Below are 14,661 nucleotides of genomic sequence, written 5' to 3'. Positions count from 1 at the left end.
CCCGAGGCTGGAGGAGACAGAGGATGCTAGTGTGGCTGGAGGGGAGCGAGCGAGGGTGAGTGGGAGGATGTGAGAGCAGAGAGGAGATGGGGTAGGTCGTGCAGGGCTTTATGGGTTTCCAGGAGAAGTCTTTTCCTCCAAGTAAGATGGGAGCCATGGAGGGCTATGGGCAGAGGAGGCACCATACTGTGATGCAAGTGTTGACGTCACCTCTGGCTGCTGTCCCCACACAGCAGCCAGAGGTGATATACCACCTCAGTGCCCTTGAAAACCCTCCAGTAAATGAGAACTACTACTATTGTTATTATTCCTGACCCTTCACCCCTGTTTTCAGGGCTCCCCTGGGGAGCGTGGTCCTGTAGGCCCAGCAGGGGGCATTGGGCTTCCTGGCCAAAGTGGAGGCCAAGGCCCTGTTGGTCCCACGGGTGAGAAGGGGTCCCCGGTAAGTGCCTGCCCAAGCATCCCCAGGACCCAGCCCTCCACATACCAGGACCCCACTCCTGCCCTGGACCCTGACATACCTCCTTCCACTCCCCGCCTCAGGGTGAACGTGGACCCCCTGGTCCCACTGGCAAAGATGGGATCCCAGGGCCCTTGGGGCTTCCTGGACCCCCTGGAGCTGCCGGGCCTTCTGGCGAGGAAGGGGACAAGGTGAGAGAGAGTTCATGGAGCAGGAGGGGCTGGGGGAGGCTGCGGGTATTGGGAGGCTGGGTCCTTCCTCATCCTGTTTCCTCTGCAGGGGGAAGTGGGCCCCCCTGGTCACAAGGGCAGCAAAGGCGATAAGGGAGATGCGGTGAGTGGGGGGCCCCAGTGAGCCAGGTGGTCCTTGGAGAGGGGAGAGGGATGTGGAGGATGAGGGGGAGCTCATGGAGCTTCCTGCCTTCTTGAGCCCTCGGAAGTAACAGAAGCCATTTAAACTAGCTGGAATGAAGGGGCCAATCGCATCCCCAGCCTCCCTCCAGGAACTCAGCCGCAGCGCCCAGCGTCAGGGAGCCAGCTCAGTCCCTGGGCCTGGTGGGACTTCTGGGCAAACGTCCCAATGGGCCAAGCTTAGGACAGAGGCTGTGCCTGGTCCTATCAGTTGGTGGCTAGGAGGATAGGGTTTGGGGAGGAGAATGCAGCGTCCCAGTACGGGGAGTGGACAGGGATACAGTGACTGCCATCTTTAGTGTCCACCCCCCGACAATCTTGAACCTGAGGGGTTTGTCTACTCGGTTCCCTCCTCCAGGGCCCACCTGGACCAACAGGGATACGGGGTCCTGTGGGACACCCAGGCCCCCCGGTGAGTGCTCCCAGCTTTGTGACCGTCTCCTGGATCCCCGATAGGAAGGGACAGTGTCCTCCACTGTGACTCAAGCGCAGACTCAACCTCAAGCCTGATCTATACCTCCTTGCCAGCACCCACCATGAACTCACCCCGGAATCCGACTCAACCTCAGTCCTAACCCTGAACCCTGTCAGAGCCCTAATCTCAGCACTGCTTGTGCCCTTAACTTCAATCCCAACTCAGACCTAACCTTCACATCCCGTATTAATCAAACCCTGACCCACTCCTGCCCTTAATCCCAGCCATGACCTACCCTCCAATGCTGATCCCAAACTGAGCTCAAACTCTGAGTCTACCTTGGCCTTGACCTCAAACCCATCCCTACATCTCAACCTCATCTGGACCTTAACTGACTTCAACCTGACCCTGACTCATCACCCCATGCCCATCTCAAAACCTTGACTCAACCCTTGATTTCATTCCTGAACTCTGACCCTTAACTTGCACCCCCAACTTCAAACCCAACCCTGACCCTCCCCAAACTTAATCTCGGCCCTGAACCTTAGTCCTGACTTTGGCCCTGAGCCTATCTCCAACCCTTGACCCAGACCCTAATTGTGTCCTGCCCTGTCCTGCTCCCAGGGAGCAGATGGGGCTCAGGGACGCCGAGGACCCCCTGGCCTCTTTGGGCAGAAAGGAGATGATGGAGTGAGAGGCTTCGTGGGAGTGATTGGCCCCCCTGGCTTGCAGGTAGGTGTCTGAGTTTGGGGGTTTGGCCTCTGGTTCCCCCTACTTTGTGCCCCAATCTTGCTTCTTTTTTCCACAGGGAATACCAGGCCCTCCTGGAGAAAAGGGGGAGATTGGAGACGTAGGGTCCATGGTATGGACAATGGGGGAAATGTGGGGTGTGGTAGGGCAGGGGTGGTCATTAGATCGATTTGGGGGTGATTATAGGGTACATCATCATTTTTTTTTCTTTGAGTAAAGGTAGATTTAGTCAAAGAGAAACACTGAAAGGCAAGCGAAAGGCCACAAGGTGTGGGGGTTGGGTGCTCAGATTAAAAGCAGGTACACACTCCATAGACAGAGTGCGGGCCGTCTCGGGTACATCATCATTTTAAGGATGCTGTGGGTCACCAGCATGAAGGGTGGTGTTTGTGGTTACTGGGGCCCTTTGAGGGGTCATGGGGTCACTGGATGCCATTCTGACTGTCCCATAGGGTCCTCATGGAGCTCCAGGCCCTCGGGGTCCCCATGGCCCCAGTGGATCAGAGGTGAGGACTCTGGGGGAGGGGAGGATGCCTCAGAGATGAGGACATCCCTTTCCCAAGAAGAGGCTCTTGAGATCCCACAGTCCCACCTCTACCCCTTGCTGTCTCTCCAGGGTCCTCCAGGGCTGCCTGGAGGAGTTGGTCAGCCAGGCGCTGTGGGCGAGAAGGTGAGAGAGAGAACAGGGGGCTGCATGGGGTGGAGGAAACACAGCCAGTCCTTCCTGGGGTGGCTGTTCTGGGTGCTAGGATGGCACCTCTCCTCACCCTCACTTTGCCTCCTGCAGGGTGAGCCAGGGGAGGCTGGCGACCCCGGACCCCCAGGACCTCCAGGCATCCCTGTGAGTGACTGTATCCCATGACCCTGCACCCATCTCAGGGAACCCTGGACACCTTGGCCTCTTGGCAGCCCTAGGTCACCCACTGACCCAGGACCTATGGGCATCCCAGGTTATTGATGACAAAGCCCTGGAAGGTGTCAGGGCTGCTGCATAGAATTATCTAGGTTGTACATTGCACAAGAGTGTGGGGCCAAGGGGGCAGGTAGGACTCAGATCTAAACCATGAGCCCTGACTTGGGTGTAGTCTGCCCAAAGGGGACCCGTTTTCTGGTTCAATCCTGCGTGGCTCATGGGCTAGACTAACCTTGCCTATGACCTCTGGGCAACTGGATCATCCTGACCCCTAACCCCTAGATTCAATTCTAGATTCCTCTGACCTCTGACCCTTGGGCAGTCTAGGCTACTCTGACCCCTAACCCAGGAAAGTCCCAGGTCACCCAGATTCCTGAGTCCAAGTATGCTAACCCTTGACCCTGGTAAGTCCAGGCTACTCTGACCTCTGACCTCTGTTTCTGCATAGGGTCCCAAGGGAGAAATTGGTGAAAAGGGGGACTCTGGCCCATCTGGGGCTGCTGGGCCCCCAGGCAAGAAAGGCCCCCCTGGAGAGGATGGAACAAAAGGGAATGTGGTAAGTCCTGGGAGACATGGAGGCAGAGATGGAGGAGGAGCACATGTGTCAACCTGCTCCCCAGTCTCCAGCCAGGGTCCCGTCCTCCAGTGTGCTGATTCCGTGAGCAACCCAGAACATGACTGAACGAGTGAATGGCTGAGTGCAAAAAAGGAATCAATATAAAAATACAGTGGTTTTATATTATTGCAGCAGGGGACCCTTGCTTCTGCATGGAGTCATTCTAACAATACCGGAGAGGTCAGGGTTGAGACTGATGCTGGGTCAGAGCTGGCTAATGGGGGATTTGCCATCAGGGTGAAGGCTGAGCCCCTTCCCCATGGAGGTGGGGCTTGGGATGGGGAGGGAGGGCAGCGAGGACCTTCAGAGTGCGAGGGACCTTGAATCTCAGCACCCCACCATGTCTGTATCTGCTCTCAAACTCTTTGAGGTCAGTTCTTTCTGAGCTAGGAGGACCAAGTGAGATGATGCATGGAATGTTCTTAGCTCACATTCAACACAAGAATGTTCCTTCTACCACGGCTGGGATTTTGTGTTTTGTTCACCAATGTATCCCCAGCAACCAGAGCTGTGCCTGGGCACGATTCATCTGTTAAATGAATGGATGAATGCTTCATCATTCAGGGATGTGGTTATTTGTCATTCTGTGTTCCAGGGCCCCACAGGGCTCCCAGGAGACCCGGGTCCCCCTGGAGACCCTGGAGTTTCAGTGAGTATGACCCCTTCTTCCCCAAAAGCCCAGCACTTTCCCTATTCTGTCCCTCATCTCCTGCCTCCCAAAAGACCTGGGCAAGGTTGGTAGAGCAGATAACCTTCACTTTCTTCCAAGCCTCTCCCCCAAACTCCCCCAAATTCAAGCCCCCATGACTCCTCCCAACTCTGTCCCCACCACCACAGGGTCAAGATGGCTCCCCAGGGGAGAAGGGAGACCCTGGTGATGTTGGGGGACCGGTGAGTGGGTGAACAAAGGATGTTGGTGCCCGAAGACGGGGGTTGGGACTTGGGAGTGGGTGAATTGGGGTGCTGGGTGCGTGGGTTAATGAAGTATCCAGGGCCCCATAGATGCACCTGTGTGGCCTCTCTTTGGTCTCACCATGAATGAGCAACTTGAGGGAGGAGATGGGAGATGGCTGGGGCTGGGGTGATGTTTGGGGAAGATGGTCTTCACATCAAAGTCACCCTGAAACCATCATTGTCCACTATCCTGGTGTTTAAAATCTCCATAGGGTCCACCTGGCGCTTCTGGGGAAGCTGGCCCCCCGGGGCCCCCTGGCAAAAGGGTGAGTGATGACCTGCCTCCTGGCAGCCCTGGCTCCAACTTTGTCCCACTCGCTCCCAAAGGCCCCCACTCATCCCCACACAGCTCCCCACTCACCCCACATGTCCCCCACAAGACTCTCATGGCCCCCCTACTCACACTGTCTTTCCCTCCTCAGGGTCCTTCTGGTCGCATGGGTCGAGAAGGCAGAGAAGGGGAGAAAGGCGCAAAAGTGAGTGCCCCCCGCCCACGTGGGTCCTTGCCCTGACCCCTCGGCCAACAGATGGGTGCCCCAGTTCCTTCCTCCCCCCTGATGGTCCTTGGCTGGAAATCAGGAGACAGCCACCCCTGACTCTCTCTGCTCCCCCTGTCTTTTTCAGGGGGAACCAGGTCCTGACGGGCCCCCAGGGAGGACAGGCCCAGTAGGGGCTCGAGGGCCCCCTGGGCGTGTAGGGCCTGAGGGTCTCCCAGGGATTCCTGGTCCTGTGGTGAGTGTGGCAGGAGTGGGGACACAGGGATGGAGCAGGGGTGGGGATGGGCCCTCCCTGTGTGCTCCCATCTTGTAATTTCTCACCACTATTGGGACGAGCTGACCCTGGTCGAGGGGTGGGGGTCTGGAAGAGTACAGCTCCCCCATGTTCTGTTTTGCCCTAGGGTGAACCAGGCCTCCTGGGACCTCCTGGACAGTTGGGGCCCCCTGGCCCCCTGGTAAGAGACTTCTTTGTCCCTAAAGTCCCAGCACTGAGAACCACATTGGGCATCTAGTGACCACATAGTGGCCATGGGTGTTGATGCTCATTGACTATCCATCTGATGGTCCACCCTGACCATCTGAACCAACTATCTCTTCTGACTACTCATCCTGATGGTCTACACTAATCATCTACACTGACCCTCTGTCTTGATAGTCTATACTGGCCCTCCATTTTGGTGGTCTACATTGACCAAACTGACCATCTAGTTTGATAGTCTACACTGACCACCCACACTAATGTTGACCCCTACGACTCATATTGGCCATCCTCCAATAAACTCCTTCATTCATCTCTCATCATCCATCCTCCCTCTTGACAATTCCCTTGACCACATCCCTGGTAAGTCCATTTGAAATCTGGATAATTTCCCATTTGATCATCTCCCAGGCACTCACATGGACCTTGAGGCTTCATGTTGGCTCACCATGAGGCTTCACCAACTGACCCTAACTCTCTTTTCAGGGGCCGTCTGGCCTTCCAGGGCTGAAGGGAGATGCTGGCCCCAAGGGGGAAAAGGCAAGGATACCTCCTTCCATTATTCTCCTCCCCCATTTACCTCCTTTTCCTCCACCTTTACCTCCTTCCCTAGCCAGAGGGCTAGGAGATTGGGGTCTCCTCTTCTCCCAAACTCACTACCCCAAGGCTCTAGGAGAAAAGTTCCCTGCCCCCACTTCTCCCCCCACATATGACTCTTTTGTCCTCCAGGGCCACATCGGATTAATTGGCCTTGTTGGCCCCCCTGGGGAGGCTGGTGAGAAAGGGGATCGGGGGTTGCCAGGAGTGCAGGGCCCCCCTGGCCTCCAGGGAGAACCTGTGAGTGTGTGTCCTGCTCTGAGTGGGAAGAATGTATTCAAAGGAAAGGGTGGGTGGAAAGGCAGAACTGGGGCTTATATGGAGACTGTGGGTGTGGGGATTTGGGAAGCCTGCATCTAGAATAATAGGGGTTGTATCTGGGGGAAATGGGGGGCTCTATCTGGGGACTTGAAGGTTGAAGGCTGTGTCTGGGGTTTGGGGTCTTCTTTTGAGAGGACTGGAGGCTTTCTTGGGGGATGTGTCTGGACCAAAGGGATGAACCCCATCAGTGATGGCTTGGATGTCCTTTCTCCAGGGCTCTCCTGGTCCCTTCGGCTCTCTGGGCCACCCTGGGCCCCCAGGTGTGGCGGTGAGTATGTGGGGTTTGTAGGGTGGAGACACCTTGTTGGGCCAGCCAGGACTCAAGCTCTCACTGTCTACCCCACAGGGTCCTCTAGGACAGAAGGGCTCAAAGGGGTCCCCGGTGAGTAGTCATCATTCCCTTGGGCTCCCACATCCCAGCTCCCCACCCCCCTTCACTGCACCAGAATCCTCAGTGCCTTTGCATTCATTTATTTATTTATTCACTCAGTCAGACATCCAACGAATATTTATTCAACACCTACCATTGTATTTTATTAATCTAAGATGCCATCAGTTGTAAGATGCACCATTCTTTTATAAACTGCCATGGAAAAAACCAGTTCTGCCAAGTAAACTATGACTCACCAAAGATGTTAAGATGCTGAGTTCAAAGGTGTTAAAATATGGACAGAAAATGTGCATTGTACGCTTGGTGCTGAAAACTGCATGTCCTTCCCCCAGTGCTCTGCGTATGTATGTGTTGGCGGGCAGGGGTCTCCATAGACAGAGTTCACACCCAAATGACTTCTCCCTACAGGGATCCCAAGGTCCCCGTGGAGACACTGGACCCCCAGGCCCCCCAGGTCCCCCTGTGAGTTCTCCGAAGGGAGGGGCTATGTTGGACTGTCCCCCTTGAGTCCCTCAGTGCCCGGAACTGGGCGGGGCACACACCAAGTGTTCAGGGACTGCAGGTGGGGAGGGAGGTGGCTCAAAAGCGGAAGGGGGATCTGGGCTGTGAGGGGCTGGTTAGAGGGGACATCCATGAGGGCTCTGACTGGGCCTTGTCCCTGCATCTCTCCTGGCCTTTCTCTGTCTCTATGGCAAACACTTGTTTCACTATTTTGTCTGTTTCTTTTTTCTGGGCTCTCTCTCTCCCCTTCGCCTCACTTTATGGTTTTTTTTTTTTTTTTTTTTGGTCTGACCACTCGGCCTCTCCCCATCTCTGACCCGTTCTCTCTCCTTGTGTCTCTGTGTCTCTGACTGTCTATCTTCCGCTGTTCCTGTCTGGATCTCTCCCTCCTTTCCTTCTCCCTGGACCCCTGTATCCTCTGCTTCCCCTGTCGCTCATTTCTGCCTGCCTCTTTCCGCATCTCTTCCTCCTACGTGTCTGCGCTCCTCCTCTCCTCCGTCCCCACCGCTGCCCAGGGTCCCTCTGCCGAGCTACACGGACTGCGCCGGCGCCGGCGCTCGGTCCCGGGACCGGGGGCCCTGGAGGACGGCCTGGAGGAGGTGCTGGCTTCGCTCACGTCGCTGAGCATCGAGCTGGAGCAAATGCGGCGCCCTCCAGGCACCGCGGAGCGCCCGGGCCTGGTGTGCGGCGAGCTGCACCGCAACCATCCGCACCTGCCCGACGGTGAGGCCCCGCCCCTGCCCCGGCGGGCGGGGAGCCCCTGGGGTCCACCCCGGCTCATCCGCCCGGCCTGGCTCTGCGGCAGGGGAATACTGGATTGACCCCAATCAGGGCTGCGCACGCGACGCGATCAGGGTTTTCTGCAACTTCACGGCGGGAGGAGAGACCTGCCTCTACCCGGACAAGAAGTTTGAGACCGTGAGTACCTCTGGGGGGAGTGGTGGAGGGAGGAACAGGACTCTGGAAGCCATTTCATTCATTCCCTGCCCCCACCGCCAACACACACCAGGAGACGCATGGGACTTTATCTTTCCTTCAGCCAACATCTATTGAGCACCTACCGTATGCCTAGTCCTGTGAAGTGCTGGCGCTACGGCAGAGAATCAGAAAGAAAGAAAGAAAGAAAGAAAAAAGAAACACCTCTTTGCTTTTACGGAACTCATTTTCTGTGGAGCAAGACATAAGACAATCTAGCAAAGAAATCAGTAGTGGCAAGGAATCTTTAAATAGTGCTCACGTGTACCAGACCTAAGCTCTTGACTGCATTAATTATTGAACCTCAACCACTCATTTTGGCAGTTTCATCGTCATCCCCTAGGTAGGGAAACTGAGGCACAGAGAGGTGACAAATTATCCATGGCAGTCTGGTTCTTGTCCCAGCCCTTAACCACCCATCCATACTGCCTCCTAACTTTATAAGCCCTGTAGGCTTACTGCCCTCCAGGCTGTGGGCTGGGGGGTGAAACCACTTGGTCCCCCAGAAATCCTGGGGTTCTCCATCAGTGAGGCCTGAGCCTAACAGCCTCTGACAACAAGCACCAGCCTTAGCAGTGGAGGGGCAGTGGGTGAGCGGTGCCGCCTCTGGACCCTGGACCACCCAGGTTGGAATCCGGACCTGTCGCCTCAGTGTCTCCATTTTTGGAGACCAAGAAAGTAGCTACCTCATGGAGTGGTTGTGCAATTGACTTACCAATGCACGTATCAAGAGACACTGATTAAATAGTGACTATGTGCAGTGCTGTGTTAATATCCCTACTGAGTGTAAAACAGGCAGTGAGCACAGGGTTTGTACAAGCACATAACAGCATTCTTATTTATTATTATTTTTGTCCGGTCACAGCCTTGGTTTAGTGGGAGCTTAGATCCCCCAGTGGGTGCAAATTCACACAAGCTCAGACACCACCCCTACCTCCACTTGTGGAGGCTGGAGTGCAGGACTTGATCTCTAAACAGTTGCTCTCACCAGCTCGCCTTCCTCCTGCCCAGAGAGAGGCTGGGGAGGGGAGTGAGGAACAATAATCTTGGTTAGGTTTCTCCAGACATGGACCCTAAGATGATGGTTTAACAAGGGCAAGTTTATTTAGGAGGTGATCCCAGGAAGGGGACATGAGAGGGACCAGGGGGAGGCAGCCAGAAAGGGGTGTGTTGTTAAAAAACATCACCATTGGACACTCAAGGCTCAGTTGCACAGGGTACTTCTGGGAGGCAGCATAGGGAAGGCTCCTGGGAGTTTTCCCATCTTGGGAGAGGGAGCTGGGGCATTTATCCACCAACTCTTGTCAGTCATCAGTGGAGGCTGCCTCAGATGGTGGGAACCCCCAGCCCCTTGGGTCTGTCCTGTGCATCAGCCAACCCCAGTCTCATGGCCAGGAAAAAGCCTAAGAGCCCTGGATATTTACAGTCAGGGAGGTAAATGCAAAAAGGACATAGTGGGCACCCAGGGTGTCTGATACAATGCCTTCTCTCCCTCCCCAGGTGAAACTAGCCTCCTGGTCCAGAGAAAAGCCGGGAAACTGGTATAGCACGTTCCGTCGAGGGAAGAAGGTGAGTTGCCAGAGGCCAGAGGTGAGGATGGTATAAAAATTGGTGGGAATCAGCATGGGGAATTGGAGGAGGTGAGATGAACAGGGTACACTCACCTCTGCCTTCATGGTGATCACAGGCTGGGAGTGGGGTGTGTGTGACAGCATCAGATGTGTGATGCAGGAAACACAGAGCATAATGGTAATCCAGAGGCAGTGCTAGAAGGACTTGAAGGCCTCCTGGTACAAGTCACAGCTTAGCTGAAGCCTAAAGAATGAATCAGATTCCAAATCTGGGAGGACCAGGAAAAGTGTTCCAGGCAGATGGAACAGCATATACAAAGGCCTAGAATCAAGAGACAGTCTGGTAAATTTAAAGAAGAAAAAGTGATTTGTTCTGCTTTAGAAAGTGTGAGAGGGAATGTGATAGGAGAAGAATTTAGGGAGGCGGGTGAGAGCTAGGCCCACCTCCCCAGAAAGACCGATGGGCAATAGGGAGCCATGGAATGTTTTTAAGTGAGAGAAGGACCCAGATTAAATTTCTATGATAGAAAAATGCCTCTGGGCTGGTGGTGGTGGTGTGGAAACTGGAGGCTGGGAGACCCAGGAGGAGACTGATGTGCTGGTCCAGGAGAGAAAGGAAGAGTCCAAGATGGAGCTGATGCAATAGGGATGGGGAGGAGGGCATGGCCTAGAATGACATCTAAGAGGGCAAGTCAATAGGACCCAGTAATTGATGAGATTGAGCAGAGGGTGGGTGGGGAGGCAGGAGTTGGGGATGATGCTGAGGTTCCTGGTCTGAAGGACTGTTGTCCGGTGAGATTCTAAGATATGTAAATGGGAAGAAGAGCAGGTTTAAGGGGTGGAATGGAATCTTGGTTTCATTTGGGATTTGTTTATGTAACGTATATGCATATGCTAAGCACTGGGAACAGCAGCAAATAAAACACAGTTCCTGACTTCATGAAGTTGATATTCTACTGGGAATATAAGTAAGCAGATAGAAAAAAACTAAGGAAACAAAGCTATGGTATAATGTGAGGGAGTATCTTGGTTTGGGTTCCCCTCAAGCAGACCCTGAGACAAAAACTCAATTGTAAGTAGTTTGTCTGGGAGATGATTCCAGAAAACATCAGTGGGGGACATGAAGTGATACAAGGAAGAGAAGGAAGCTGAAAAGGAGACATCCCCAAGCTGGTTATCTCAAGCTAGCAATAAGTTAATCATATATTTTATTTAACCCAATATATCCAAAATATTGTCATGTTGATATAAAGATTATTGAGGCATTTTTCCTTATGAGTTCTTCAAAGTCTGGTGCATATTTTATATTTATAGCACATCATAATTTGGATACTAAATTTCCTTGGAAATACTTAGATTGCATAAAGCCTGCAGTTGAAAAAGTAGATTCAGAGAGGGGAGGGTATAGCTCAGTGGTAGAGCACATGCTTAGCATGCATAAGTTCCTGGGTTTAATCCCCAGTACCTCCATTAAAAAACAAACAAATAAATAAACAAAACAAATAAATAAATAAACCTAATTACCTACCCTGCCCCCCAAAACAAAAATAAGTAAATAAGTAAATAAAAGAAAAAGTAGATTCACACACTCCAGTTGTTCCAAACCTAAGTTTTCTGATAACTAGATTGAGGCTTAGTTATTGGTTGTGAATGTTAAGTTCAAAAGTTAAATTAAATAATTCAACAAGAAATTAAAATTTAAGTAAATAAAAACAAAATTTCTCAGTCTCATTGGCCATATTTCAGGTGCTCAATAGCCACATGTGCACAGAGGCTTGCTAGGGAACCACTGATGGCTGGATGGCTGGTGGGGCTGCTGAAGATGAGGATGGAGCAGAGGGGGCAGGTCTGCAGTGGATGGAGAGCCTAGGAGGTGGGTTTCCCAGAAAGAGTAGAGGCGAGTGGAGTATCCTCACCTCCTCTTTGTCCCACCCCCAGTTCTCCTACGTGGATGCTGATGGGTCCCCAGTGAGCGTGGTACAGCTGAACTTCCTGAAGTTGCTGAGTGCCACGGCCCATCAGAGCTTCACATACTCCTGCCAAAACTCAGCTGCCTGGCTGGACGAAGCTGCAGGCGACTATGGCCGCTCCCTCCGTTTCCTCGGGACCAACGGGGAGGAGCTATCCTTCAACCAGACAGCAGCAGCCACTATCACTGTCCCCTATGATGGCTGCCGGGTAAGAGAGAGGGGCAAGGGCTGGCCAGAGTGGGGAGGGGAAGCCACGGCTGCCCTCCCCCTGATTCACCATCCATATCTTTCCGTGATCAGCTCCGGAAGGGACAGACGAAGACCCTCTTGGAGTTCAGCTCTTCACGAGTGGGGTTTCTGCCCCTGTGGGACGTGGCAGCCTCTGATTTTGGCCAGACGAACCAGAAGTTTGGGTTTGAACTGGGACCTGTCTGCTTCAGCAGCTGAGAGCTTCAGGGGGGTGGGAGGGACAAGTGAGGGAGCCCCAGACGGGGCACATTTGGTGCTGAGGCTTTGAAGCCACCATATTTATCGTCTCCTATGACTGTGGAGCCAGGGGAGAGTGCTCATCATGGTCAAGCAGTATTCCTTCTCCATTCCAGGAGTCTGGGTGCTGGACTCCCCTGGCCCATGAGTCCAGTTTCCCTGCACTGCACCCCAGCTGGCATAATGGTAGACTGGCTCTTTCCCCCCTCCATGCTCACTGAACAATCAGCTCCCTCCCTTTGAACCTCCATGCAATGAACTTCTAACTCAAAGCTGATGAATGCCCCCCATGCCTGCCTCCCACCCCTCAGTCAGTGCTCTCAACACCCTTTGGTGCTACCTTCCCCATAGTTAAGCACTGGATGTCTCCTGATCCCAGGCTGGGACTCCTTCACCCATTTCTATTTTCAGGTGGGTTCACAGTGAAGGGACTGAAGTCAGACCACAGAGGGAAGTGGGACTTCCCTGGACTGAGCTGTGTGCTCCTGCTGCTGCCTCAGCCCAGCTCTAAATACTGCCTCCCTCCGTATCTCCCCCCCAGCGCACCTTGCCATGCCAGATGGTTTGGGGGACCAAGATGGTGGGTGTAAGTCAGGATCCTAATGGTGCTGCCCTATTTATACCTGGGTCTGTATTAAAAGGGAAAATCCCCTCTGTTATATATTTAATCTGCTTCCTCCTTAGGAAGGCTGGGATATGATGAGAGAGATTCTAGCAGGACCCCATCCCTGCCCCCCCGGGCCATAGGGCATAATTGGCATCTCAAGTCTGAGAATAAACTAGTAAACTGTGTCCCTGTCTGTGTCTTTCATCTGATGCTGGCCATATCTCTCTTGGGTTCTAACTCTGGTCTCAACTGAGGTAACTGCCACCCCCTGTCTTTTTTTTTTCCCTGTTCTGCCCTCTTGTTTATTTTATTTTATTTTTTTCTCCTTTTTCAGTTTTATTAGGTAGAATTATTACAGTTCATAATACACATTATATTGCATACACATTATTCTACATACACATTATATTGCATGCAAATACATATATACAGTATACTGCACTTTTTTTAGTTTACATATATGTACTAATTATTTTTTCTAAGAACAAATTAGATTCTTAGCTTTTTAAACTTACACAGTTATCAAAGGAATAAAGCCAACTACAAAATAAGAATCAACAGAATGTGGTAATCCAATCATAAAGGACAGTCAAATATGCTTACACATATTCAAGGAATCAAAATAATAATTAGTTCATTGTCTTAATAATTGTGTCTTTTGGTGGAGGTAGCTTTGGGACTGGGGGAAATCAATTATAGTGGGACTCACTGGAGGTGAGTTTATTAACTTAGGCTCCTAGAGGAAAAGTTGAAAAAATAGTCAGTTCTCTAAGAGAGTAGAGCTTAAATGTTCTCACAACAAAAAAAAAAAAGAAATGGTAAATGTGTGACATGATGGAGGTGTTAGCTAATGCTATGTTGGTACTCATTCTGCAATATATGTGTATCAAATCAACATGTTACACACCTTAAATGTACCCAGTGTTGGATGTCTGTTATATCTCAATAAAGCTGGAAAAAACTGTGAACCTATTAGGAAGACATCAAACTTTAAAAAAGAAAAAAGGAAAAAGCCAGATTTCCATATTGAACTTGATTAGTCCTGGAATCAAACTGGCTGAACTAAGGGGATGTCTCAAGAGGTGACATGGAATGTGGTTTTGGTCTGACATAAAATGACTAGGGGTCCAATGTCTGAGTGGGAAGTCAGGGGAGTGAGTTAGGGGTGAAGGGAATTGAGTTAGGAGTTGATCCTTGGAGTGAGTTGGAGGTTAACGGTTAGGGGTAGGGTAAATTACACTGAAGTGAATTGAAGATGAATTGAGTTGGAGATTGGTTTGAAGTGAGTTGAGTCAGTTGAGTTGGAGATTGGAATGATGAGTGGATTGAGTTAGGGGTTTGGAATTGGATATTGGGTTGAACAGAATTAGGGTTGATTTAAGAAGTAGGATGAACTAAGTAGAGGTAAGTAGGGGTTATTATGAGTATGGGGTGGTGATGGCCACTTTGATGAGTCAAAATGGATTAGCCAAGATGAGAGTTGGGTTTGGGGTGACTTGAATTGGGAGTTAGATGTTGGGTTGAGGGTTTAAAAAACCAGTTTATAGAGACATAATTCACATACCATATAATCCACCCATTTAAAGTATATAATTAAATAGTTTTTAGTATATTCATAGACTTGTGCAACCATCACCACAATCCATTCTGAAACATTTTCATCACCTCAGAAAGATACCCCATATCCATTAGCAGTCACTCACTGTCTCCTCCAAACCTCTCAGCGGTAGGAAACCACTCATCTTTCTC

At 51.8% G+C, this 14,661-nt stretch overlaps 1 protein-coding gene across 4 annotated transcripts in view; it reads left to right on the top strand.

Annotated features, from left to right (window-relative positions):
• Positions 1-13,097, top strand: part of COL5A3 (collagen type V alpha 3 chain) — a 35,610-nt gene extending 22,513 nt beyond the window's left edge. For 2 of the 4 annotated variants that reach the window (XM_010954225.3, XM_045516175.2), the window contains exons 42-67: positions 335-442; positions 544-651; positions 740-793; positions 1,229-1,282; positions 1,910-2,017; positions 2,094-2,147; positions 2,488-2,541; positions 2,652-2,705; positions 2,823-2,876; positions 3,397-3,504; positions 4,160-4,213; positions 4,402-4,455; positions 4,731-4,784; positions 4,941-4,994; positions 5,143-5,250; positions 5,417-5,470; positions 5,980-6,033; positions 6,223-6,330; positions 6,626-6,679; positions 6,758-6,793; positions 7,211-7,264; positions 7,819-8,026; positions 8,109-8,221; positions 9,779-9,847; positions 11,788-12,027; positions 12,120-13,097. In XM_010954225.3, coding sequence (XP_010952527.2) covers positions 335-442; positions 544-651; positions 740-793; positions 1,229-1,282; positions 1,910-2,017; positions 2,094-2,147; positions 2,488-2,541; positions 2,652-2,705; positions 2,823-2,876; positions 3,397-3,504; positions 4,160-4,213; positions 4,402-4,455; positions 4,731-4,784; positions 4,941-4,994; positions 5,143-5,250; positions 5,417-5,470; positions 5,980-6,033; positions 6,223-6,330; positions 6,626-6,679; positions 6,758-6,793; positions 7,211-7,264; positions 7,819-8,026; positions 8,109-8,221; positions 9,779-9,847; positions 11,788-12,027; positions 12,120-12,266 — 2,217 coding nt within the window. In that variant the 3' untranslated portion in view covers positions 12,267-13,097. The remainder of the gene's footprint in view (positions 1-334; positions 443-543; positions 652-739; positions 794-1,228; positions 1,283-1,909; positions 2,018-2,093; positions 2,148-2,487; positions 2,542-2,651; positions 2,706-2,822; positions 2,877-3,396; positions 3,505-4,159; positions 4,214-4,401; positions 4,456-4,730; positions 4,785-4,940; positions 4,995-5,142; positions 5,251-5,416; positions 5,471-5,979; positions 6,034-6,222; positions 6,331-6,625; positions 6,680-6,757; positions 6,794-7,210; positions 7,265-7,818; positions 8,027-8,108; positions 8,222-9,778; positions 9,848-11,787; positions 12,028-12,119) is intronic. The other 2 variants (XR_012501641.1, XR_012501640.1) reach the window with 2 other exon arrangements.
• The last annotated feature ends 1,564 nt before the right edge of the window (positions 13,098-14,661 follow it).

The sequence above is a fragment of the Camelus bactrianus genome, chromosome 22 (assembly GCF_048773025.1).
Source record: "Camelus bactrianus isolate YW-2024 breed Bactrian camel chromosome 22, ASM4877302v1, whole genome shotgun sequence".
Lineage (NCBI taxonomy): Eukaryota > Metazoa > Chordata > Mammalia > Artiodactyla > Camelidae > Camelus > Camelus bactrianus.
The sequence above is the reverse complement of the archived record's forward strand: the minus strand, read 5'-3'. Positions and strand labels throughout refer to the sequence as shown.